General features: G+C 41.3%; 4 protein-coding genes across 5 annotated transcripts in view; 3 read left to right on the forward strand and 1 right to left on the reverse strand.

Annotated features, from left to right (window-relative positions):
- LOC137279268 (uncharacterized) overlaps positions 1–17848 on the reverse strand; it is a 33237-nt gene extending 15389 nt beyond the window's left edge. The window contains exons 1-5 of the mRNA XM_067811775.1: positions 17689–17848; positions 4371–4466; positions 3346–3569; positions 2990–3064; positions 1513–1656 (exon numbers count right to left, since the gene is read on the reverse strand). Of these exons, the coding sequence (XP_067667876.1) occupies positions 1513–1656; positions 2990–3064; positions 3346–3569; positions 4371–4464 (537 nt within the window). The 5' untranslated portion in view covers positions 4465–4466; positions 17689–17848. The remainder of the gene's footprint in view (positions 1–1512; positions 1657–2989; positions 3065–3345; positions 3570–4370; positions 4467–17688) is intronic.
- LOC137277575 (V-type proton ATPase subunit H-like) overlaps positions 1–20539 on the forward strand; it is a 100676-nt gene extending 80137 nt beyond the window's left edge. The window contains exon 16 of the mRNA XM_067809371.1: positions 20525–20539. The gene's annotated coding sequence lies outside the window, so the exon portion shown is untranslated. The remainder of the gene's footprint in view (positions 1–20524) is intronic.
- Positions 8832–15990, forward strand: LOC137277572 (uncharacterized). Of its 2 annotated transcripts, none has more exons than XM_067809365.1 (4): positions 8832–8931; positions 11576–11902; positions 12614–13273; positions 14172–15990. In XM_067809365.1, the coding sequence occupies exons 2-4, from the start codon at positions 11578–11580 to the stop codon at positions 14957–14959; spliced, it is 1773 nt and encodes a 590-aa protein (XP_067665466.1). In that variant the 5' UTR covers positions 8832–8931; positions 11576–11577; the 3' UTR covers positions 14960–15990. The 2 variants fall into 2 exon arrangements, with proteins under 2 accessions (XP_067665466.1, XP_067665467.1); XM_067809366.1 differs by having other exon boundaries at positions 8834–8904.
- Positions 18960–24611, forward strand: LOC137277576 (tubulin alpha chain-like). Its single transcript, XM_067809373.1, has 3 exons — positions 18960–19142; positions 20285–20507; positions 20598–24611. Exons 1-3 carry the CDS (start codon positions 19140–19142, stop codon positions 21716–21718), a joined length of 1347 nt encoding a protein of 448 aa, XP_067665474.1. The 5' UTR covers positions 18960–19139; the 3' UTR covers positions 21719–24611.
- Positions 24612–25894: the final 1283 nt, after the last annotated feature.

A 25894-nucleotide genomic window follows, 5' to 3' on the forward strand; every position in this document is an offset into this window, starting at 1 on the left:
CTGATACGCTGAGGGGTCATTGTGTGTACAGAAAGATGATCTGTTTGATGGGCCTTTTATAAGTATGACTAGTCACAAGAAAGTAAGATTCTTTGTGGATAACAACTTCTTTTATTGTACTTGATGCATCGTTTCAGTATTGATTCATATACCGTTGTCAAACAAAATCATTTACACTAGAAGAAGTTGTTATCCCTAGAGAATGTATATAGAGATGCTGGGTTTTGTAAATACACATTCTCTGAATTTGAGTTCGATCAAATCAAAAATGATCTCAGCAGAGATGGTGAAATATTGCATGACTGGAAAGTGTCATTCGTCCAAGTACAAGACAGGACTTGAAAGAGTTTGCACCAGTTTCAGTCAAATCCAATCATCCGAAAAAATGGCTGTAGTTTGTTTGCAACCCACAGACATAAAAACTTGTCATGTGTACAAGTATCACACCTACCTAATTACATAATCTGGCAGAATTACATAATCTGGTAGAGACTGGACTCGGGTGCACAAGTCATAAATCAATTTATTTTGTTTATGGCGTATAGCCTGATAGGTATTAAGTTCAAATTGCATGTGGTCAATGATTGAAGCTGTCTATTGCATATTGTCTTTAGCAGACAGGCAGGCAGACATACAGGTGTCAATAAACCAGACATTGAGCTTTCTCTGCGACAGAGGCTGCTTACTACAATCAACAAGCTTGTTTATGTAACGAGTAGATTATTTACTTGTTTGTGTACACAACCAAGATTAGACTACTGCTCATGACCTCATACTCCGAGCATGCATATTGTTTCAAGCTCTGCGAACCTATTCACTGCGCATGCGTTATGGGCGCAGCGCAGCACAGCTGTTGAAACCAGTTTTCCCCCCAGCGCTGGGGGGAATTTCGTGGGCTTTTTTTTCATCGCATTTTTTTCAACTTTATAAACTGAATTGGCACTTTTCATGATTTGTTTCGGTAAGTGCATACCCAAAGGTATCAGAATCTGCAAAGTTGTGTTTTACGTTGCATGTGACCTTTAATGTATGGCACTTACGACTATCTTTACTTAACGCTAAGAGAGCTTCGAAAATCTAGGCCCAGGCCCATAAAATTAACTTCAGTACCTTACCACTGAACAATGGCCAACTCCTTTCGTATGTCACTTATAATGTACAAGCTTAAATCATTTGGGCCAAGAGCATTCTATTCATCCGCACCCTTACAGATCTCACTCCCTCCAGACCTCAAGCTAGACTCTTACTTGCCAGCCTTTAAATCTGTCTATTTCCTTGTTCTACTTTTTTCTATTCTTTTACACATACCTCTACCTTCTTTTGTCATGTTGGCACTCTTAGCATTCCAAATCATAAATGTTGACAAAAATATTATTATTACTATTGTACATACGGTATGGGAAAGTGAAAACCAGCACTTGAAGAAGTCCTTAAAGCTTTTGTTTTCATTGGCACCAATATTACAAATTAGCAATTTTCATAAATATCAGCTCTTTACTTGGTATTACCCACCTCAATGAGACGAACATGTTCCTCATAAGGAAGCCCAGCTCTTACAGCTGCAATGCGGGCCCGGGTAATCTGGACAGCCTCCATGATATCTTCAAAACCTGCTCGTGAAAACTTGCTGGCTTCAACACTCTCTGATGACATGCTCTGGAACAACAACATCATAATGATAAAATGGACAGTTTCAAAAAGAATGTCCAAATATTTGTAGTGAATAATAATCAGTGAATGGATGTCTGGCTACACTGCAGTAAGTAACATCACCATGATTAAAGCATCAGAGTCAGGGATAGCTGAGGATATAGGACAACACTGTTGTGGTACAGATATTATAACTTATATATACACTCTCTCAACCACTGTAACAAAATGGGTCTCTTTTCACAAAGCACTAAGGTGATCGTAAGTCACAAAGATAAAAATTGTGCAGTGTTAAAGAATGGAAGTTCAGGTCAACCTTAGTAAAGGTTACCTTATGAATGGAGCCCCTGAGTATCATCTGGGATGAGACACTGGGAGCATATTCATGGACTTAGAGTCCAAACAAAATGCATTTGGCAGGCAAACTAGGAAAAGATTTGTGATAATGTTCAAAATTTGTTCTTTTAAAATAATTTTAAATTAAATATTTTTAAATAATTCCTGAGGCACTGGATTTTTTACATGCCAAAATTAGGAATGTTTACTGTAATTTATTCCACACTGGGGACCAAATATCTGCCGGTGAGTAGGTCCAAATACAGTCTAAGTAAACTTAGTCTCAGTGTATTTCGCTACACTCCACCATTGAGTCTAACAAAACCTAGCAGAAGGTCGCGTCAGGTAACCTTTGAGCGACAAATGGCCATCCAATCAAACGCGAGACGGTTAAATAGATTTAACCAATCAGACAACGGCTACTATTTAGGGATCGGAGGGACTTTCAAAATATTCAAGACACTGACGCAGATGTCTCCACAAACAAAAATATGCATATGACACAGTTATTTGACCTGCAGTATATACGCTTTGGGGTGTATGTTGACATAGTTACCATAAGCTAATATTTCCGCGAGATAACATCCTTGAATATTGCCAAAAACCCTATTTTCAGCGTCTGTTTACTCACCGTTGTCATGGTTGTACGTACGCCGTGTGCATCAACTGGAAGCGAGCGTAAGCTAAATACTATTCGGAATCGTTCGGGTACGAACGTTTTCGAGATAAAAACTTCAAAAGGTATGTGCGAATGTCCACTTTCGCGATTTGGTAAGCTGTGTTCTGATTGGTCAGCCTCAAAGGTTACCTGACGCGACCTCCCATAAGGTTTTGTTAGACTCAGTGGTGGAGTGTATCGAAAGGTACTGAGGATAAGTTTACTTAGACTGGTCCAAATAAATCCCTGATATTTTAAATTCTCAAGATCCAATGACATTAATGAATTTGTATGGCCATTGTGTGTTAAGATATGCAATGTGCCTCATTCATTCCAGGAACTCACCTCATGTGGTGGGTTTTCTACAGGTGGAAGGATGTCCTGGTTTTCCATATATAGGTGAGAGTGCTTTCTGAGTTCCTGCAAACAATTTTTTAGGCATGATAGATAGATAATCATTTGGACTCTACTTTCCTCTTTTTTACAATGAAGGTCATATATGCATGGCTGTTTTGGAATGATTGATGTCTGTAATCTAATATATAATGGAGGTTGTCTGTGTACATGGTCATAGTCAGAAGCTATCCTTATTACATAAAGAAAAGACAGGAAGTCTGACATCAGGGCAGGTACAAATCATGAAAAATATTAAATATTCCAGGACATTCTCCACTAAAACTTATTTAAATTCTTTCACTGACCTTATTCCCTAGTACATGAGAGAGTGTTTGCATGAGGAGCTGGCCTGTATCAATCACAAGCTCGCCTCCCATAGTTTGGAAAGGCTCCCATGGCACTGAGTGGTATCCTCGAGACAAATTGTCTTGTCTGCGGTAGTAGTGCTTCTTCCACAAGTGGTTCTTCCTCTCTTCCACCAGATGATTGCTGTTCCGCATCCATACCTTCTTGCACATAAATGGCTGGACTGAAACCAGAGCAAACAGTGTAAAATATGACCTATTCAACATATCATTGGCATCAAGTCCATTGCACCAACAGAATGAGATTTCCTGGTTTGCAGTTTTCTTTATCTCAGTATTATATATACAGTCATGTCTCATTTATCCAAACCTCAGATATCCGGAAAACTCGCCTTCCGAACGAAAATTCCTTAAAACGAATTCACAATGTTGTAAAATTACTCACATATCCGGAAATCTGGTTTCCATAACCGTACGGTCATTTTCACAGACAAAACACTAACCTTTGTACATTTTTGTCTCGTATATCCGGATGGCTGAGCACCTGTATGTTTACACACGTGATTACCGAGGGCCTCGTGTGCCGTAACAAAGAAGTCGGCGGACTTTGAAGCGTGAAAAGATTAATTACCTCTGAGTAGCAAGGTGACACTGAGTTAATTTTGAGGCATGTCAATTTTTTGGTCACTATAATTAATTAATCCGGATGATCAAGCAAGCCTGGACAGCTGTGAGCGAAAAGACAATTGCTAACTGTTTTCGTCCTGTGGATATTATCTTATACATATGGCCCGTGATTCAGATATCCGAAAATTCGCTTATCCGGACAATTTCAATAAAAACACAAGTGTAAATGGGGCACGACTGTATATGTAAACTTAATAAACATGATGCATATATTTCAAAAGTCAGAATCTGACACTAACTGGTGTTCTTAGACAATAAGTGGATGGAATTTTACCCCTTTTCAGCAATTTTTGTCATAAGCTTGAATCATATTCCTGATATCATGCAGCAGGTAGTACCTTCTGGTTCTCGTATGTTGAGTTTGACAAATTTGACCAGATCATTGATATAGGGTGTGCACTGCCCCCTGGTGCTTGTGGAGTAGATTGACATGTCTGAAACAGTGAAGAAAAATCCTACAAAAAGTGCTGGCAAAGGTGAAAATGTGCATTCAAAACACTGACAATTTCAAGCACAATATTTCCCTACGCTTATGGACACATAGTCAAACAATAATATCAAAAGTATGATCAAGAGTAACGTAAATGTTACATAAGGCATGGAAAATGAGTTGTTTGTGGAAACCAGTTATAGTTTTTCGGAATCAACTATTTATTTGTTTGGTGAATAAGGTTGGGTAATGCTATTTTTTTGTTGAAAACATGACTAGTCTCAGTTGTAGGACTGACGATCTTGTCCAGTGAGTTACTCAATGGCTGTATTTGAGTTACATACGAGTCCAAAATGCACATCCAGAACTAGACAAATGACATCAATAACAGGTTACAATACCATTAAATGAATCTTATCCTGTATTATATGAGGCCCTGAAATGATGTAGTAACAGTACTTTGATCCTGTATCCCAAATCCTCATTTGCGCTGAAATTGGTTGAATCATAATCGTGAATGCACCTACACATCTAGCAGCAACCTAACAAACAGATAATATGTCTCGAAATAAGATTGATGGGCCATGATAAACAAAAACAAGTTTACTCTGTCCAGTCTTCCAATGTTCAGCAATGCAGTAGACTTCCCGTTTAGTTTTCTGATATACCCCCAAAATTTGAATGAACCCTGTTTGTTAACTTTCTCTCATCTTGGTTACGGTTGTGACCTCATATAAACCGGTGCTTATTCTCTGTAGTTATGGCGCTGGTATTTTGTTTATAGACAGGGTACCAGTTAATGACGTCACAACGATGACGCGAGTTACTGTTCTTCGCAAACATTTTGAACACCGCTATAAATTTTAAAATTCATCAATGAGACACCCAAAACACGTTTTTGTTAATAAAATGCAATATGCAAATAAATTTCGCATCAATATCTTTTTAAACACAACCGATATTTTTCATTTCATCATATTCCAAGTAAATGCAGAAAAAGACAAACAACCAGCATCTTGGGGGATGATGTCGACTTATAGGACTTGCAGAGTGAATCATTTTTCGGAACATATCGGCATGGGTGGTAATGCTGAAGTTGTGTTGTAATACTCACAATAATGCTGAAATTAGGTGGGATATCCGTATTAATGGTAATATATATGTGTTGGGGGTGACAAGTTGGACGCCTACGGTAAAAGCCACAGCGTCTATAGCAACGAAGTTGATAGCAAATTCCGTTTCAATCAACCGTTCATTTTCAGATAGGTGTGTTAACGCCCAGAACCAAACAGGATGTTTGAGGCATGGTTGCCATAAGTTCTAGATCTGTGTTCCAACTGCATCTGTCTTTGGGGCAAGGAAGTAGAGTTGATAGTACAAGAAGCAGGTGGGCTCATGTTGACCAATGGGTAAAAACTAACAGTGATGTAGACTTAAGGAATCTGGAAGCACCCAATATAGTCAAATCCGGGGACAGAATCTCATTGCGCAATTTTGCTCATATTTGTTTAAATTGACATGGAGACTGTCTTGTGAGGCATGTCCAAAGTCAGGATTTACACAGTTTAAAGCATATACCTCATTTTGTTCATGGTTCTGCATTACTTAACGGTATAGAAGTGAGTGTCAGCCAAACGAAGGACAATAGGAAATACGAGGGGCGTTCAATAAATAATGCCCCTGACCCACTTCCAGTTGTCAGGTTTAGCTAAAAATTTGCATGTGATTTGAATGATATCTCCATGGGTAATGTGGCTAATTTGAGCTCTGAATTTATTGTCTTTTCAGATTAGTTGAGTGTCGCGCTGCGATACGGTTTTTATATTTGAAAGGACGCACACCACGGGAAACGTTTGATGAAATGAAAGAAACTTGAAGTTGTTTTTGAAAGGAAAGCGTTTCCCAGATGATGCAGCCTTGATTTCTGAAGTCACTTTGCGGTTTGAGGACCAAAATGGGGTGTTCTACAAAAACGGTTTCCAGAACTGCACCAAAAGATGTGAAAAATGCATTACTTTGGGTGGTTCCTATGTAGGGAAAGACTAATAAGTGTGCCAAGTTTCATTGCTCTACTGCTACGGGAAGTGGGTCAGGGGCATAACTTATTGAACGCCCCTCGTACCCATACTCATATATTCAAAGGAAGGCTTGTATCAAGTCGACTGGGCAAACAAGATGAACCAAAATGCTTCTGTTCGCTGATTAAAACCAGTCCACTACAAATAACTGCAAAAGCATTCCAGGACATATAGTCGTCATAGTCGTAGTGAACGTTCCATTGACAGTGCAGTTACAGTTGTTGGATGAAACACAATAGACATGGTATCAGCTATGAAGTCAGTGATAACAATAGTTGCCAAGCAACAAGTGTGGTCAAGCTTCAGAATCTGGCTTTCAGTGGCGACAATGACAGCCATCCCAAGACTGCTTGACTTGCATAATGTTGTGAAAGATCGTAACAGTCCTTACAACTCGTCACGCCGAAAACCCGGGTTCGACTCCCCACGTGAGTACAAAACTCATTTCCCGTTTCCTCGCCTTGACATTGTTGGAATATTTCTTAATGATGCGTAAAACCATACTCCAACCGTCTTTGACTCACTCACTACAACCGTCCTTGACTCACTCACTACAACCGTCATTGACTCACTCACTACAACCGTTCTGGACTCACTACAAACGTCCTTGATTCACACGCTACAATCGTCCTTGATTCACACACTACAACCATTCTTGATTTACTTTCTACAACCGTCCTTGACTTCTCTCACTACAACCGTTCTTGACTCATTTACTACAACTGTCCTCGACTCACTCACTACAACCGTCCTTGATTCAAACACTACACCCGTCCTTGATTTACACACTACGTCCGTCCTTAACTCACTCACTACAACCGTTCTTGACCCACTCACTACAACCGTTCTTGAGTCACTCACTACAACCGTCCTCGACCCACTCACTACAACCGTCCTTGACTCACCCACTACAACTGTCCTTGACTCACCCACTACAACTGTCCTTGGCTCATCCACTACAACTGTCCTTAACTCACCCACTACAACCGTCCTCAGACGCGTTAGTAGAATTAGAACAGCGCGTCAGTCCTGAACGACAATTGTTTATTTAGATCACAGACACGGTCGTTTTTCTGCCTCCTTTGATTTATTGTCGGTACGAATAAATTTGCCATCTTAGAAAAAAATCCAGTTCGCTGTACTACCATGAATAGTGTAATAAAGTCCACCGGTATCCAGAACTGTAATAAAAAAAACTGTAATCGTTCAGGTCAAATGTATTCTTCATTACAGCATGCAAGGAGACTCGAATATGTACATTGTAGATTATCTCCGATTGCACTATACATGGTGGTAGAGCGAATTGTATTTCAAAAGTATAAACGGTAATGAAGATGACGATGTTCATAAATAACCCGAGGGTTATAACACCTTGATTGGTATTCACTTTGTGAAAAAGATATACAATGAGCTTGAACATCTGAAACAGTACTTCCCGACATGTATATTACAGTATATTACAGTATATTACTGTTTCACAAAATGGGACCATAACAATAAGAATACACAAACATATTAACGATTCAATGCACACCGGCTGGGTGACACAGAGGCTAATTCATAGGGCTGCTAGAGATTCATCAGTGAGTGTGTGATTTTACGCCACTTTTAGCCATATTCCAACAATACCAAGACGGGGGCTTGATACATTGTACCTACAGTATTCATCAACCTTAATGTTAACTAAATGATTAATGCATAGACTTAATACCACAGGCCCTCATGTTATTGCGAGGATTAAAGATTAAAAAATAAATAAACATTTTGAGATGACCCCCGGCATGAAATACTTCCCGGCACAATATATCTGTATATATCTAATTGTAACGAGAAGCTTTTCAAGTCGGGGTCATCTCAAAATATTTATTTATATTAAATATTTTGAAATAAAAATCTTCAGTCCTTGCAATGACATGAGGGCCTGTGCTTAATACTCCCTTTGACACTTAACTTATTAAACACCGTACAACATGTCGTGTATTTACACAATTCACATATAAATCATTTTAAATGTTTCGTTTAATTCTTTTGTGTTATGTTGAGACTTGTTGATTTGTTGATCATATCTGGGAGACTATACGTGTATTATCTTTGATCATATATACTCTTGAAACATTATCCATCTAACTGATTGCGAAATTTCGTTAAATCATTTATTTTTGACCACGTTACGGGACCCACGAAATGATGACGAACGCATGCAAATGAAAAATAGCCCGTAGGCATTCGATACCACTCGTCCCTTTCCGTAAGCTTGAAAAAGCCTCGTCCCGGAAAGAACCGAGCTGGTCACGACTCTATCGAAGCATGACGACCGTATACAAGTACATGCTTACACGCTCGCCAAACATCGACCTGCTTGAGGTGTGTTCCACGTGTTGTCTGGTACAGGTAAGTTAACGTGTGTACATCACGCCTGTTAGTTGATAAAACACACGTTGGTATGTTGTGCACCTTGGTCACTGAAACTAGATGTGTACCGATGTTGTCTTCCATTCAATCACGGCAAAAGTGTTGTATATTCACTGAAGCGTGTCCAACCCGGATATGTATCTTATTGTCCATGGAATGCGAGGAGCGTGCGGTTTTGTGAATTTATTTCTCAACAGAGTCTTATGGGAATACGAATAATATCACAGGTATACCTGTACGGTAGACAGAAACAACCCAACAGCGACGAAGCAGAGAGCTAGGCTACAAAACAGGATATGCGACTGTCTTGTTTTCTCACCCGGAACAATATCCAGTGGCTACACAATCACGTTACATATCAGGTTTATACTCAAGTTGTACCATAGACTAAATATAGGCTCATTCAAATGTAGGGATGTTCAGTTTTTCTGGCTCACAATAATGAAAGACAGGATTATTGTCGCTTCCGATCAGAATCTAATGTCATGCTATAGTCACAGGACAATGAGGAAGTTGTCTGTCCATGAGATTGTTTCCCTTCATCATACCACCTTCAAAATGCCTCTTGAAGGAGTCATAGAAGTATGTCTACATTTTCCACAGGATATAAATATCACTATGGTTCTTATTCTATTGAAATCTAGCCTCAAAAATAAAAATTACACATTTTCACACTGTTCAGTATACATTCCAGTTTTCATCTCAAAACGTCTTAACTGTATGTTTTTAATGTAGAAAATGAGAAGAGACAGGTTTGCGGCTTTTGTTACACTGATGTCTCTGTAACGTTATGGATTATAAATGGAAAAGAAAACTTCTGTTCTTGTGAATCGGTTTTTTAAACCAGGTGCTTGGAGGCTATGTCACGTGGTTACTCTACCGAGGGACTTAACACTGAAGTAGGTACAAACATGTATTGACGTCTGTCGTGTCCGGCTACAACCCAGGTGTACATCCACGACTGTATACGCCAGCTATACCGTTTCGTATTGTATACCTCAGGGTTTTACCTAAATGTACAGACATGTGTGCGCGCATGTGCTTAATACAACTGCCATTCAAGGGTAGTCTTTGACAAATCGAGTTTTGATTCGACAATGCTGTTATCTAACAGGGAGGTGACAGCGTTCATCAATCTACTCGGTGACCCATTAATCGCATCTCACGGCAAGGTTGGTTCTCGGAACACCGGATCTTCATGGGTGACCTCAGGTGTACAACCATGGTGGTGTATTTACATCGTTTGCTCCCAGTCCTAAGGCTCTTGGGATAGTACTTGCGTCAAACTATCTACACGCCCTTGTTAAAAGCCATAATATTAACATCCACGGAATTTTGAAAAGTAAATACTTTGTACTCGAACGTTAACCATACGATGTGAAACCGACATGAGTGTGTGAGGGTTGTGTAAAGCTACATAAGGGAATATCAAATGAGTAAACCGATGCATTAACTTCGGGACTTACCATCTGATGAAAGCAATTCAAGAGTTGCGGTAGCTGTAACCGTTCGATGATCAAACTATTTCGTTCAGACACTTTACGTTTAATAATTAACTCGACAATGAAGACCATTCTCCTGAACCTGAGGAAATCTAGACTTGCTTCATTTAAGGTTTTACCACTGCAGAGAATGCTTGCCAGTAGGCAAAATAAGGAACTATGGCGTTCAAACTTAGAGGCATGTGGTGAAGGACATTAGTACATGGATGAAACAAGTTCCTTATCACTTTCTTGATAACGGTGATAACATCGAAACATCGCTGTCACTATGATAAAGAAGTTGTTCACTCAGATATAGTTATGCTTCCTCACGCCGTTTGATCGCAGATTTGCAGTCAGTTTAATGTATTTTATGCGAGAAATCCTATGCCAGGGTCTTCCATGTGAAATACCAACAACAGAAATATACAAGGTGTAACAGGACGAAAGGGACGCCGCTTAATGGCTGACACAAACACACTTCTACGATTGACGGGGCTACACTGTCCAGTTCAACACTTAAGAAATACGTTAGGGCATTGTTATCGTCCCATTAATGGACTGCAGGAACGCCAACCTCGGTCACTGTAGATGCTGCGAGGCAAGTGAAGAGGTTAGAGGTCAGGTGAAATGGAGTTTATGTCGCATTCAATAACAGTTGTAACGCTACGTGCGTGTGTTAGGGAGCATGTTTGTGTGACAGTCTGGTCTGGTCTGGTCTGGACAGTTGTTGGTAGCAAAGTGATAGACCACAGCCATGCTTCAGTTCAACATGAATAACTTCATCAGACGTAGAAAGCTGATTCCGCCGCTTGGAAAGATCAGCACGTAAGGGGCGCAACTCCGGAGAGCCGATGTGAGTAAGTGAATGAATGAGAATGTAAGGGAATGACACCACCCTACCCCCCACCCCTCATGCTCCTCCCCCACTCCCTCCCGACACGTTACACACAAGCGCGCGCCTCCCCACATACGCAGACGCACGCACGCACTGACGCCTGCACACACACACACACACACACACACACACACACACACACACACATGGACATAGTATAGTGCCAAGTATATTCTGTTACTCATGTTAAACATGATTGCTACTTCGCAGTCCACATTTCTTCACGGCAGACTTTCTGTTTCAGCCATGGGAATGCTGGAAGAATTGCGGAAGGTGTATTCTCTGGCCATTATTGAAACATTTGTGAGCCCCGTCCTTGGAGACACGGGGGATATAGATGAACTGAAAGGCTTAGTATTGTCCTGCTTGGTTGATTTTGAAGATCGAGTGAAGCAGTGTGGCGAGTTTGACGATGGCGGCGTGGAAACGGTCGAGCTGGAGTTATCTCCGTTTGAAACCTTCAAACACAGACTTCGAGATATGGAAGATTATTTGAAGCACAAATTTAGGGAGCGTACCACATCGAGGCAGACTTCCTCTTTCAACGGAAATACAAATAGTACCGATTCAGGTTCGTAAGGTTCATCTCATTGGTCAGTTATTCCAGGGTTTTTGATGATTAGCCAAACTACTACGTTCGTTAATGTATATTTTATCATATTTTAATTCCTTGTATTTATTACATTTTTCATGTTCACTCTAGGCGTTTCTTGTAATGCTTAGAGTATAGACCCACACTGATAAAAGGCGCTGGTAAAAGGCGCTGATGACGACAGGTTTCTTTACCATTTGTACTTTTAAAGAGAAAAATGTTTTTCATAGTGAGTAATCTATTTTCACAGTTAAAACATCCCCTGATATCACTGGGCACATGCACGTGTTCTCATGTGTAAACTAGTACATGCAATCCTAATGAGTCTTAAATATAATATGACAGTGACATGAAACGTCAGTGAAACTTACATGAAATGTTGTATACTTTCTCTAGTTAATAAACACTCCAAGTACCAAGATTCTAGGATTCCAAGGATAGGAAATTACATCTGGTGAAAGTCTCCCTTCACTTAGCCTGCGGAAGGGCCCTCCTCTTTCACAATATTTCTGGGATCTTTGGGGAGTACAATTCTCAACACTAGAATGTGTTAAACCAGTTCCTAATATACCAACTGAGATTTTGATGACGTGTTGCCAAAGATGGGTGAAACACTCACTCACTCGCTCAGTCCCTTACCCAGTCACTCACTCACCCCTCGCTCGTTCTATCAATATCTGTCCTTTGCAGAGTCGGGTGCAGTGAGGCAGGCCCTCAGACAGTGCTACCCCCGTCTCGTGGAGGGAATGAGTCTCAACGGAACGCTTCTGGACAAGTTGGTTCAGGACCACTGTCTGGACGACAGCGATGTTGAGAGTATTCGCACCAAACCAACAGACAGACGCAGAAACGAGCAATTGCTGAGACTCATCTCAACACAGGCCTCCCCGAACAAGATCGTCAATGTGTTTGTTCCAGCGTTACGGGCCGAGCAAGCTCACCTAGCAGATATGTTCTGCCATGCTCTCCGAGATATCGGTTCCCCAGGTGTGAGACAGTGCCCACATTGTAGGCTAATTGGAACAGTTGAACCCAGAGGCGTTGCAGAAGCGTTGTATAGTAAGAACCTTCTTTTGGAAAACAGTTTGCGGGACCTAATAAACCCATCCTTGTCCACCAGTGAAAAGTGGAAACGCATCTTGGACTTGATAAATGACGCCACTTTGATCACTGACGCTTTAGAGTATACCTGTAGCGAATTATACCATGAGCTGAAAGCTCTGGACGGAAGTGCGCGGCTACACTGGTGCACGTGCAGCCATGATAACGTTTCAACTATCAGCTCCCCATGTTATAACGACACCGTCAGCGTGTTTGACGAGACGACAACACATACACCAAGTGTCCCTGGTAAGTAAGTATATGGATCAAGAGAGCTATTATGGGATGAAAACTCCATTGATAAACCCGATAACAAACCTCTGTGGGCGAAGGTCCGTCTGTAGGAAGTCGCGTCATGTGATTGCTTAAATTAGCCAATCACCGGAGAGGGACATTTTTAATGGATAGATAACTAATATATTGCTATAGACGAGACGTGTCGGTGTAGATGATAACGCTGTTATCAAGCAAGCGATGGTGCTACGTCGCATCTATTGCAAGAAGGAAGTTGTCTGTCCATAAGAAGTGATCCTTTTATCATCCTGGCTTCTAAATGTCACGTGAAGAAGTTAGCCAATCACGGTCGGAGTTTCTGACTTGTCGGTGGAGGAGTGAGCGAAGGATGTACACTGTTAATTCCAATTTCTGGATCTGAAAATAAACTGAAATGGAAATAATAACGGGTGGACTATTAAACTGTTGTGGGCATTTCTGTGGGCTACAGCATCTACCTTCCCAAGCTGAGTTCCATCGGGGAAGGTCCATTTCCATAAGGGTTTCTCTTATTGAAATCGATATTCAGTAATCGATGAGGTAAATAAAAGCCCCCCAAACACTTTCATTAATCATAACAATTATTTGCTAAAGCGGAGTGCACAGTTTTATTTATCAGAAGTATGTGTTTCATGAATCACTGTCCTGTCCCAAAGGTCACACATGCATGCGCTGGCAAGTCAATTCTTCACTGTTAAGACATGACAGAGACGTAATTCAAAATGTGGAAGAAAGAGATGGTGAAGCACAATGTCTTAAATGAGTGCTATACTATATCAAACCATGTGGATATGAAGGTGTTCTCGAATACAAATATGTAATCTTTATGCTCGTATTCACCTTGTAATATCTGGTACTATTCTTCTATCGTCAGCGTACCCAATGAAATCACCCACCCGTGGTATATGCGCAATCATCAACAACTCGGACACCCACGCTGCTGATACCCAAAAAGTGGACGACCTCTTTACAAGACTTGGTTTCACTGTTGAAAGGATAACGAATTTGACAAAGCGACACATTGTTCATAGACTTGAGGACATCGCAAGTAGAGACCATTCATCTCACGACGCGTTTGTGTGCGCCATTCTACTCGGCGGAACTGAACGAGACCACGTGTGTGACATCAGCAGGGAGTCCGTTCACATCGCGTACTTGGTCCAGCCATTTCGGGCTCTCAGTTGCAGGACCCTTGCAGGAAAGCCTAAGGTGTTTTTGATTCCGTACGGTTCCGGCAACCGGCGTCAGGCAGGTCTGGTGAAAAAGGAGGCTGTGCCCCATTCGCTTCTAGAGACCCGGAGAACAGTCGTGCCCGAGGACGCAGACATCTTATATGCACGGAGCACTCCTCCAGGTTATCATACCTCCCACTGCAAGACCACCGGCTCCTGGTACCTCAATAACTTCGTGGAGGTCATGGACAGCCACTCGGACACGACGGACTTCGTCACGTGCTTGGGGATGGTTAATGAAGGAGTGGGTAGAGTGGAATACACAAAGCATGACGTCACTTACACTCAGACGACACACATCGTGAGTACTCTCAGGAAAGCTCTCTATTTCACGAAACGGCCAAGGTCAAGGTCAAGGTCTGAGCAAGATGAACCTGACCTTGAGCGACAACACAGTCCTTGCTCGGATGTGGAGGGTCAGAATCTGTGAGGGTCATCGACTTATTCCTGTTTGATGGATGTGTGGAGCTCATGTGGTACCTTGGTGATGGATGGACGTGATCTAAGACTGAACTCTTTGTGATTTCTGGATGAAGTTATGGTGAACATTGTGAGCTCTCAGTTAACCTCGAATTCATCACTTGTGTCTTCAGTACATCTGGATTAGCTCTCAGTTAACCTCATATTCATCACTCGTGTCTACCTTATATCTGGATTAGCTCTCAGTTAACCTCCTATTCATCACTCGTGTCTGCCGTATATCAGGATTAACTCTCAGCTGACCTCAGATTCATCATTTGTGTCTCCAGAATATCTGGATTAGCTTTCGGTTTACTTCGAATTCATAATGTGTGACTTCATTATATTTGGATCATTATATCTGGATTACCTTGATTAGTCCTGTGTAATATCCAGATTAACCCTTCGTGAGAATTCTGTGAATTCCTGGATAACTGGCATCTGTGTTTACATGGCGCATATGATTCGTATGTAAACTCTTTTCGATGTCACCAGAAGGCCCGGATTATATATGCCGGTGATATTCTGAGCCATAACAAACTAAAATAGTACATGTACTTAACAAGGGACATTTGTGGAATGGTCCCTGAGCTTGCTTTGCCAGATCTCTGTAATCAAAACAGACCCTTTCAAGATGTTCCTTGAAGAGGTGCACTCCAAATGATATTAAGACGTATTTACACATTATGCATGTAAATACACTGGAATTCCTCTAAACCGTGTAAATGATCATACAGTAACTAGCTTCTGCCTGGACCAAATTCTAGTGCCGATATTGAGAGCATGTCGGATTGAAAGGCCGCCGGTTTTGAGAGCTTCCAGTGTATCTTGAAAAGGACATGTTCTTAAAACAGGGCGACTTTGTAAAGACATGTTCTAACATTTACTTTGATATTGTGCATTATAATTGCATATGTGCAGTACTCGAGTAGGTTTAAATTTCATTAAGTTATGGACACTTATATGTTCAAAGGAAACACTACTAAAACGCTATGCCCAAAATATTAAGAATTAACTTTTACTTTGTTTTATTTCCTTTGAGTTTGGAGTGAGTGAGTTTAGTTTTTCGCCGCACACAGCAATATGCCAGCTACATGGCGGCGGTCTGTAAATGATCGAGTCTGGATCAGACATCCCAGTGATCAGTAGCATGAACAATGATCTACGCATCGAGCTGCGCATTTGGGAACCGATGACATGTGTCAACCACGTCAGCGGGCCTGACCATCCGATCCCATTACTCGCTTCTTACAACAAGCATAGCCGCCTTTGGTAGCAAGAATGGGTCGCTGAAGACTTATTCCATCCCGCATCTTCACGGGTCTGGAGTTTGGACCTTCATACAGGGAGGGCCAAATTATTTACACGTCGGAGCATGCGAACTACCTCAGTCAGTCACAGATACAGGGCGTCGTAATGTGTTTGCATCAAATATTTATCAAAATCCATCTTTCAAAAACAGATATTAATAATTTTGGCATTGCACCATCTCATAACACACTCGCGCCATAACCTCTATATATCATGCAAGCAGCTTCCAATCCCAGCACAGACCATGCAGACTGTTGACTGTTACCTGGCTGTAAAGACTCCAGATGCAAACACCACAAATATTGATCGTTCAGTAAGAACCTGAAACTCAAAACATGTATTCCTGTTTTGAGCTCGACAGGTAGGCGTATTTCCGCCAGGAACAAGCCCGTGGCCAACATTCGAGAATTCAGACAGGCCGTGCTAGGTGCATGGAAAAATCTGTCCATGCATTTCTTTTTCGTAAACTGATGCTTTCGATGAGGAGACGATGTCAGAAGGTGATTCTCCGTCATGTCAAATACACGCACTACTGTTGACCCACTTATTGTTTCGACCCGTGAAGGTCCCGGGGTAGAATGGGTAGAATTCCTGCCAGAAAAGGCGACTATGCTTGTCTTAAGAGGCGACTAACGGGATCGGGTGGTCAGACTCGCTGACTCGGTTGACACATGTCATCGGTTCCCAATTGCGCAGATCGATGCTCATGTTGTTGATCACTGGATTGTCTGGTCCAGACTCAGGCACTTTCCAGACGGAGTAAAATGTATTCACCTATCAATTTTGAAGGTCACGTTGCATTTTGCGTACCAAACATATATATGACAGCCCTCGCAGCTTAAGATTTCAGGTGTTGTTTCACATTTTAACGAGAGTTTAGAACGCACAGTGAGAACTTAGAGACACATATGTATTCTGGCGGACATGGAAATGGAAACTCCAACTGCAATGGTTACTGGTGTACCTAGTTAACAATCATGTATGGCGACAGAACGTATTGACCGTTGTCGGTGTAGAGACACAAGCCTGGATGTTCAGTCAGTGTAAACATTGATCCCAGTATTGACCCAAGCGTTACTTATAATATGTCATTCGTTCAGTCAAAAACCGCCTTGAAAACACTCAATTTATTTGTTACGTAACCCTTGTCATACTAAGGACAAATTGGAATATTATTGCAGTGAAACCGCGTTCCGGCTTTAGTTCCGGTCATAAAGGAGAGAAGGATGTTGACAGGTTCCAGATACACAAAGGATCGGCTGGCAACAGCATACAAACACATATGCTTTACTCAAGCTCTCAAAACTAGATTCGCTGGTTTGTGTCGTTATACCTCAATTTTGACCTTGCATTTACCTGACTGGGTGTAAAAAGACGTCATGCACTTACCTCACTCTCAGAGAATACTGCTCACCTGTTGTTTTATTGTCAGTGAACGTTTCAGAGCAGAGAGAATCCAGTCCATTACACAGAGTTGGCTCACTGATATGGATGTGAATACCGATATACAGGACACGGCTATGCAGTCATCCAAGCTTTGTATACTCTTAACGCAATATGTTCAGAACATATACAACGTTTAGCTGTCAGGAAAGAACATACGATCCGACTTGCTATATGAATGCTGCATAGATAATCATAGAGCAAGGTAAGAAACAATGCTGGCTCAGCAAATTGTGTATAATATAGCTCGTTACGGAAACACGAGTGGCAGGCTATACCTGTGCAAATGGTATCAAGGACTGATATTTGAAGCCGAAACAACACAACTAGATAATTTAGGTTACTGCAAATCGGTTAATAAAAAGTGTCACGTTCATATATTGAACAACAAAAGAAACGAAAAAATGAAATCTCATTACAGTAAGCGTTCATATTTATTAAAAACTTGAAACATAACAGTTGTATTTTGCTGTGTAGTATACATTAACGCTTAATTTTGTCTTGTTTTGAACGATAACGCTGCATTACGTACATCTATTGTTTTAAATTATTTGGGATTTACTGTTCTTAATCCTGATATTTTACACATATTGCTTGACTGCAAACATACGTTTCTTGTCATCAAACTACAAGGTCAACGATGAGCAGACTGAGTAAATGTCACCATGCAGACTGAGTAAATGAACTTCTCTGAAGTAGAGTCGATCGCGTCGGTTTGAGCGCTGTACAACTTGGTCTTCCGAATGTTTCACCCAAGTGTTGGTGAAGGTGACTGAATTGTTGTTTTTGTCATAAAGGTATTGTTTATAACGCCCTCCGACATTGTAACTCTCGGAAAACGGTAAGAAAATAAATCTTGAAATAATCAACAATCTCAAACGCACAAAGATACATTAAAGGGCACTTGTCTCGATGTGGAACCGACAAAAAGGACATAATGGAACAGGTCGAATGTCAGCACCTGGCATAACACATTGTGAGCTAGCAGAAAATGTTTTCATAGATCCAAATTAATATTACACTGGTACTGATCCAGATTATTTATTTGCAAGCGGGCATATTGATTGGTTGTTGGTAGCAACATTATGTCGAAATCATGTGATTGAAGCTTTGCACATGACAGGTCTGGATGTCCAGGAAAGAGGCATACAACGCAGCATCGATATTCCACAAACAAATATACATCCCCACCATACAACGTGGGCATGACGAGCCCTAACAGTGGATGGGTATTGCGTATTCCAACTGTTGCCGGGATGCACAGCTTGTCAACATGATACCAAGTTTATAAGTATCGGAGATAGTCAGACCTTGTCATTGGGGCTCACGTTCAAACAACTTTAAGGTTCGAGTGAGACGCTTTATCTGTGGAACACAGATCATCTTTGGTATCAGCTATGGTGAGTAGACTCGTATAGGGCTCGAACTCGTAATGTCATGCATACGGTTATATACTATAATGTATTCACCTGTAGAAATATGTGCGACAGACATTGATATGTGAACAATTATGTGTATAAATGTGCCCACTAGTATGCCTACCCTGTTCAGTATTTAGAGTCAAAGAAACTCCACAATGGCACGTATGCAACCTTCTGGCGTTTTCATACTAGAGATGGGTAGCCTACTGGTTCAAGCGTTCGCGAACCAGGATTCGATTCCCCACATGGGTACACTGTGTGAATTCCACTTCTTGTGTCCCCCGACGTTTCATTATTGGAATATTGCTAAAAGCGGTTGGTGATTGACTGTCATCTGTCAAATGTTTAATCGAAAGTCGTGACGTATCTGTTTGACAGGTGTCTCTGAAGAACGCATTTTGTGTCATATAAATACATATAACAAAGGAGTGAGGCTGAACATATTTACATATATCTCACGTTAAAAAATCATCAGCTGATATAATTTTCAGATTAGTTGATCAGAATATGTTCCCTTTATTTTACCTTCCGCGCATTACTATTGTGCTAGGTACCTAAAGACACTAATCGTAATTTTTAGAACAGATCGAAGAAATATGAAATATGTTCTTGAAAGACGTTTACTCGAATTGCTAAAAGAATCTATTCACTGTGCTTTATTTATTGAATTCATGTTCAAGGGGCAGTGCGTATTTGGTTTTGACGCAACCATGCACATTAAGAACGATTAGGGCAGCATGTGTGGAACATGCCCATAGAACATGGCCGCCAAGACACGTCACATACGTGCAACCTAAGTTCCCCAGGTTCTGAATCTGTCACATCTGTGAGAACATTGATTTTACAAATGACATTTGATATTACCTTAACTCATGCTTAGGACATTAGACAAACACATCGGCAGCGGATATTTGATACGACATTGTAATTTGAAAGCATACATGTACCGAATTACTTGACTGAACCAACACAGATATGTGAACTTGATACATTCTGACGAAAAAAGGCAGGTTTACAGATGTTTAAAGCCGCGTCTATGGGGTTTCGAAATCGGGACACTGTGGTAGGAAACTGCAGGTAAAATCAGCATATTTCGTCTCAAAAGGAGGTTTCTCTTCCAGAGGGAATGCTTATCAATCCACGTGGGTCAAGCCGGATGCCAGATGGGCAATGCATGCTGGGAATTGTACTGTTTGGAGCATGGCATCCAGGCTGATGGACATAGGCCTTCAGGAAAGTCTCTCGATTCCGGAGACGAATCCTTCAACACCTTTTTCAGCGAGACCAGCTCTGGAAAGCATGTACCAAGAGCCGTGTTCGTGGACCTGGAGCCAACTGTTGTAGGTAAGGCATTACAAAGTCATGAACAATATGAGTGACGAGATTATTTATCAAAAGTTGCACAGGTGGTTTATTGATGACTTGTAATTTCAGACGAGGTCCGCACTGGCACATACCGACAGCTGTTCCATCCCAAGCAGCTAATCACCGGCAAGGAAGACGCTGCCAACAACTACGCCCGTGGTCACTACACCATTGGCAGAGAAATGATTGACGGGACCCTCGACCAGATCCGGAAGTTGGCAGAACAGTGTTCCGGTCTCCAGGGGTTTCTTGTGTTCCACAGCTTCGGGGGAGGCACCGGGTCTGGATTCACTTCCCTCCTCTTCGAGCGGCTCAGTGTGGAATATGGGAAAAAGTCCAAGCTTGGATTCTGTATATACCCAGCCCCGCAGATATCAACGGCTGTGGTCGAGCCGTATAACTCCATCTTGACCACCCATACAGGTCTTGAGCACACAGACGTGTCCTTCATGGTCGACAACGAAGCCATCTATGACATCTGTCGCCGTAATCTTGACATTGAAAGACCAACCTACACCAACCTGAACCGTCTGATTGGCCAGGTTGTGAGTTCCATCACCGCCTCGCTTCGGTTTGAGGGCGCTCTGAACGTGGATCTGACGGAGTTCCAGACCAACTTGGTGCCCTTCCCAAGAGTGCATTTTCCTGTGACGAACCTTGCCCCCGTTATCTCCGCCGAAAAGGCCTACCATGAGCAACTAACCGTGGCTGACATCACCAATGCATGTTTCGAGCCTACTAACCAGATGGTCAAGTGTGACCCCCGTCGTGGAAAGTACATGGCCTGCTGTCTCCTGTACCGAGGTGACATTGTCCCAAAAGAAATCAATGCCGCTGTCGCCGCCATTAAGAACCGAAAAAACATCCACTTCGTCGACTGGTGTCCGACTGGGTTCAAGGTCGGCATCAACTACAAAGCACCAACTGTCGTCCCCGGTGGTGACCTGGCTAAGGTGCACAGAGCCGTCTGCATGTTGGCAAACACCACTGCCATCGCTGAAGCCTGGGCACGTCTTGACCACAAGTTCGATCTGATGTACGCCAAGCGTGCCTTTGTCCACTGGTACGTGGGTGAGGGTATGGAGGAGGGAGAGTTCTCCGAGGCCCGTGAGGATTTGGCTGCCCTGGAGAAGGACTACGAGGAAGTTGGCACTACGGAAGAAGATCAAGTAGAGGGAGAAGAGTATTAACGCCAGAGTACTCAATTCATGCTTTTTCTTTGCTTATTACCATAGTTACTTACTATATCACTTTGAGCGTCATCAAAAACACGACTCGATTACATGTATACTGTGAAATTGCAAAAGGATATAAAGGGCGCATTTATTTGTTTTGTAAACGCTAACATTTGGTTTTATAATTATATGAGGAGCTGTAGTAAACTGTGGTTGCTGCCGCTTACAATCTCCTGAAGTTTACAACAAACCATGAAATTACCTAATCATGATAGTTTTTGGAACGTTTCTCCCAAGAGAGTGTGAAAATTGCTAATCTGTTCAGAGTTTTGCTTACGTCTGTCAAGATCCAGTGATCATGCATTCGAATAATATTTTCAGACTACTAATCTAGTATTCACTCTGACCAGGTCTTCCGTTTATTGGAACCAGTGTGGTAAAATGGTAACCAAAGAATTTGTTCAGCGCGGCATAACCCCTACTTAATTTCATGCTGGAACAATCTTTGGAATCGCCATATATAATATTGTGGATAACTGGTGACATATCCCCGCCCAGGAATGACACCACCGCATCATTCTGTAATACTATTGTAAGGGCATTAAGACGCAAAAGCCAATGTGAAGCAGGTTATCAAACCGTCTTATATTTATCTGGACATTCATCCTTTTTTGTTTAGTATGTAACGCCGCACGCAGGAATATATGCCAGCGGTCTGTAAATGATCCAGAAAGTCCAATGATTGACATCATGAGCATCGATTTATGCAATTGGTATACAATTACATGTTTCAACCGAGGGCCTGACCATGCGATCCGGTTCGCCGCCTCTTACGACAAGCATGTGTTGCTGAAGACCAATTCTAACCCGTATCTTCAATGGTATATCTGGATTACTTAGTAACAGCCGGTGCTGCATCCTGAGTCAGTAATATAATACAGTATCTACATGGCAACGAGGGTGACCCTTTAATCCGAGTGGATGACGACTGAACTGATAAAGGAACACAGACCAATGAAGAACTGTTAAAGCTCTGGAACATCAACAGGTCGCGGTTAAAAAAACTTAACTCCTGCCAATAACCAGGCTAGCTTTTCTTCAAACGTTCGCAGCACTACGAAGTTCTTAAGCTCATTCATAACACATTGGCTACGTCCAATGTTAGGGCTACGAACGTTTCGAGAATATTTGTCCTGAACTTCTTACTGTATATTCAGGATGGAGTCTATTTGCCAAAATGGTATATTTTCTAAACCATCTCCGTATTTATAAGGAACGCAGGGTGTGAAGCTAAACCGTTTTAAAAACGGAAGGGGCGGTTTATTTGTGGTTATATTTAAGACGTTTTGCCGTATTCGGAAATGATAGTCCCGTGGTGCCAATAGTTTCGTATCGAAAAAGATCCGACATCTTGTGGATCAAGGCCATTCTGATCCACACTTGTACTCTACTGAAGGGTCAAAGGTTGACAAGGTAACAATTGGTATGGGGAAAATAGAAAGCGACAGACGACTGACAAGGATCTGTCTTTCTATGACTTTGGAATCGTTTCTAAAATATTGAGAATTAATTTGAATACTGAGGTTTGGACTTCTGACTACACCAAGATGGACTGTAATGGGACATGCAGTCTGGCTTCTTGGGGTTGTTTTTCATCTGACAATGATGAAACCACCCAGGCTTATTTATATATTTAAAATTAGGGCATGAACCTGCTTCTTAGAATTCTCTTGAAATTCGAAAACAATCTGTAATTTCATGTACGTGGCATTTCTGTACAAGATTATTTCATAAGTCTATGATTACTAAAGGTTACTTATTAAACATGAACAAAGAATACATAGTTTGCGTATGTTTGATTTTTTTTTATCGCTGTTCGTCTAACACTAGTACTTTTCGCTATTATTCCTCGTTTTTCTCGAGAAGAGAAAGTTTGTAGCAATAAATTGTACATAAAATTAAAGACGCAACAAAACATTTCAAAGGTATTTGCAAACACTATTTGATCGCGAGTTGACGTTTTCTTTACTGAGCAGCAAAAGAAACGCAATTTGACAAAACGAAGAGTTGCGTTTCTTTCGTTGTTCAATGTAGTTAACCTCCATAGTACCTGTTCCTTATATATCAGTAATTGCTCTGAAATACCACATCCTTGCCGGTAGCTGGCGTCAACGCATCTGTCAGAATAACCCAGTTGCAGTGCCTTTACAGAAGAACTGACTGAAGGAACGTCCACATGATTGCAATGTCGTGTGTGAAGGGTTATACTAAGGATAACTTACGGTATTGTTACCTGTGTCCAATAACAGACACCGGGGCCTAGAATTTCGAAGCTCTCCTAGAGCTATGCTAGTCGTCAGGTAATGTTAATGTACGGCACTTACAACTATCTTAGCTCTAAGAGAGCTTCGAAAGTCTTGGCCCTGGTGTCCACAGTCATTAGGCCAGGCACAATTAACTAACTGTTCTGGGAAACTGTACCATTGGGGCCTAGATTTCCACCTGCACGCTGAATGCAATGATAATGTAAATACAGGTGTGTGGAGCATGCATGCTATAGATGACATCTAATGTTAACTGCTGAAAGTCATACAGGGAATGGTAGCCAGCGCCGGGTGTCAAGGAAAAGTAGTCCTTGAACACTGTAGAGCAAGAACTACTAAATAGGTATTCATACAGTCCCCACCTCTGTACTTGTATATCATATAGATAGTTGCAGGTGGAACGATGAAAAAGTGGTACCATTCAGAGGGCGTTCATGGTACTTGGTCAAACGCCATTACAGTGTTAGTTTCCACACTCTTGATCAAGATCAATATAGATGCTGGTTTCTTGATTTCTCCTACCTCTATACTGCTTTTTAGTTCAAACGTGTCTAAGCGCCTTTGAAATAAATATTTCACAACCATGCTGTTGAAAGTGTTAATCTACATATTGCCAGGACAATGGGTTGCTGTACTGCGACACATTACTATGGATTAAGTTCTCAAAATGTGGATGTTTTTTCCTAGTAAACCTGCTGTGACATCTGTAAAATTGATGGGCGTTTAGCCCGTGAATACTGTCGGAATGCATGAATGCCCTCGACAATGCTGGTATACATACAACATATGTGGCTGGTTAAAACCAACAATACAGTCCGTTTTGGAGAGAGTTTCTATGAACACGTTGTACCGTTAATGACGAGTCATTTTCCGTCTGGGGAAGTAACCAGGTGACAAGGGCCTAGAGTTTCGAAGCTCTCTTAGCGCTAAGACAGTCGTAGTTACTTACGACTATCTTAGCGCTAATACAGCTTCGAAACTCTAGGCCCAGAACTCCAAAGTGAACGTTCTGGTCTCATAAGTTGTAAGTAAGTTGTTACACAAGTGACAACATGGCGATGCTGAAAAATACCTCAGTAACGAAGAGGTGAAATGGACTTAAAAGGTTTTTTTTGTCTTTGTTTTTCCAAGACAATGACACTGTCACCTGTGTGTAGTCTAGACTTTTGCCAGTTTCATGTCGGTATGATATTTAAAAACGATGCCACAAGTTCACATTGGTACCCTACTCAAACACTGTATCTGTCCATGTTTTACATAATATATTTTGCCTCAGGCAAAACCATTATCAAGGCAGCATTTCGCGGAACGGAAATAGCTAACTTTCATGTCAATAATTGTAAACTTACAAATTAAATACATTTATCCGCATTGACTTGATCTATTAAGACAAGATTAAAAAAAATCAGATATTACAGCAAAGCAAGGTTCCAGGAATACCATGACGAGTGGAAACAATGTATAAATAATTTTCTGTAGCAAACGTGGACACTGTGAATTAATTTATTTTTTTATTTCTATGGTTTGGATGAGCGAATGTTGTATCTATGTGTAGAAAAAGGAAAAGAGAAAAATAACTCGGATGTGTCCAGCTTAATATATCTTCTTTATATACACTGTACACGCTTTTTTCTGAGAATAAAAAAACACACACAAAAAATACCAAACATAATACCAAACTATCACTTAACCTAGAACGGAACTTGTAGCGACACATTTCTTCAACAAAGTGATAGAAATAATATTTGCAATGGCTGTCAAAGGATTTAGGACAAGGTTCAAAGCTAAAAATCAACACTCAACCCCAAACCCATTAAATCCCTCTACAGACACAAAATAACGCAAATGTGAATAGTATATAAGCCAT

Source organism: Haliotis asinina, chromosome 3 (genome assembly GCF_037392515.1).
Source record: "Haliotis asinina isolate JCU_RB_2024 chromosome 3, JCU_Hal_asi_v2, whole genome shotgun sequence".
Lineage (NCBI taxonomy): Eukaryota > Metazoa > Mollusca > Gastropoda > Lepetellida > Haliotidae > Haliotis > Haliotis asinina.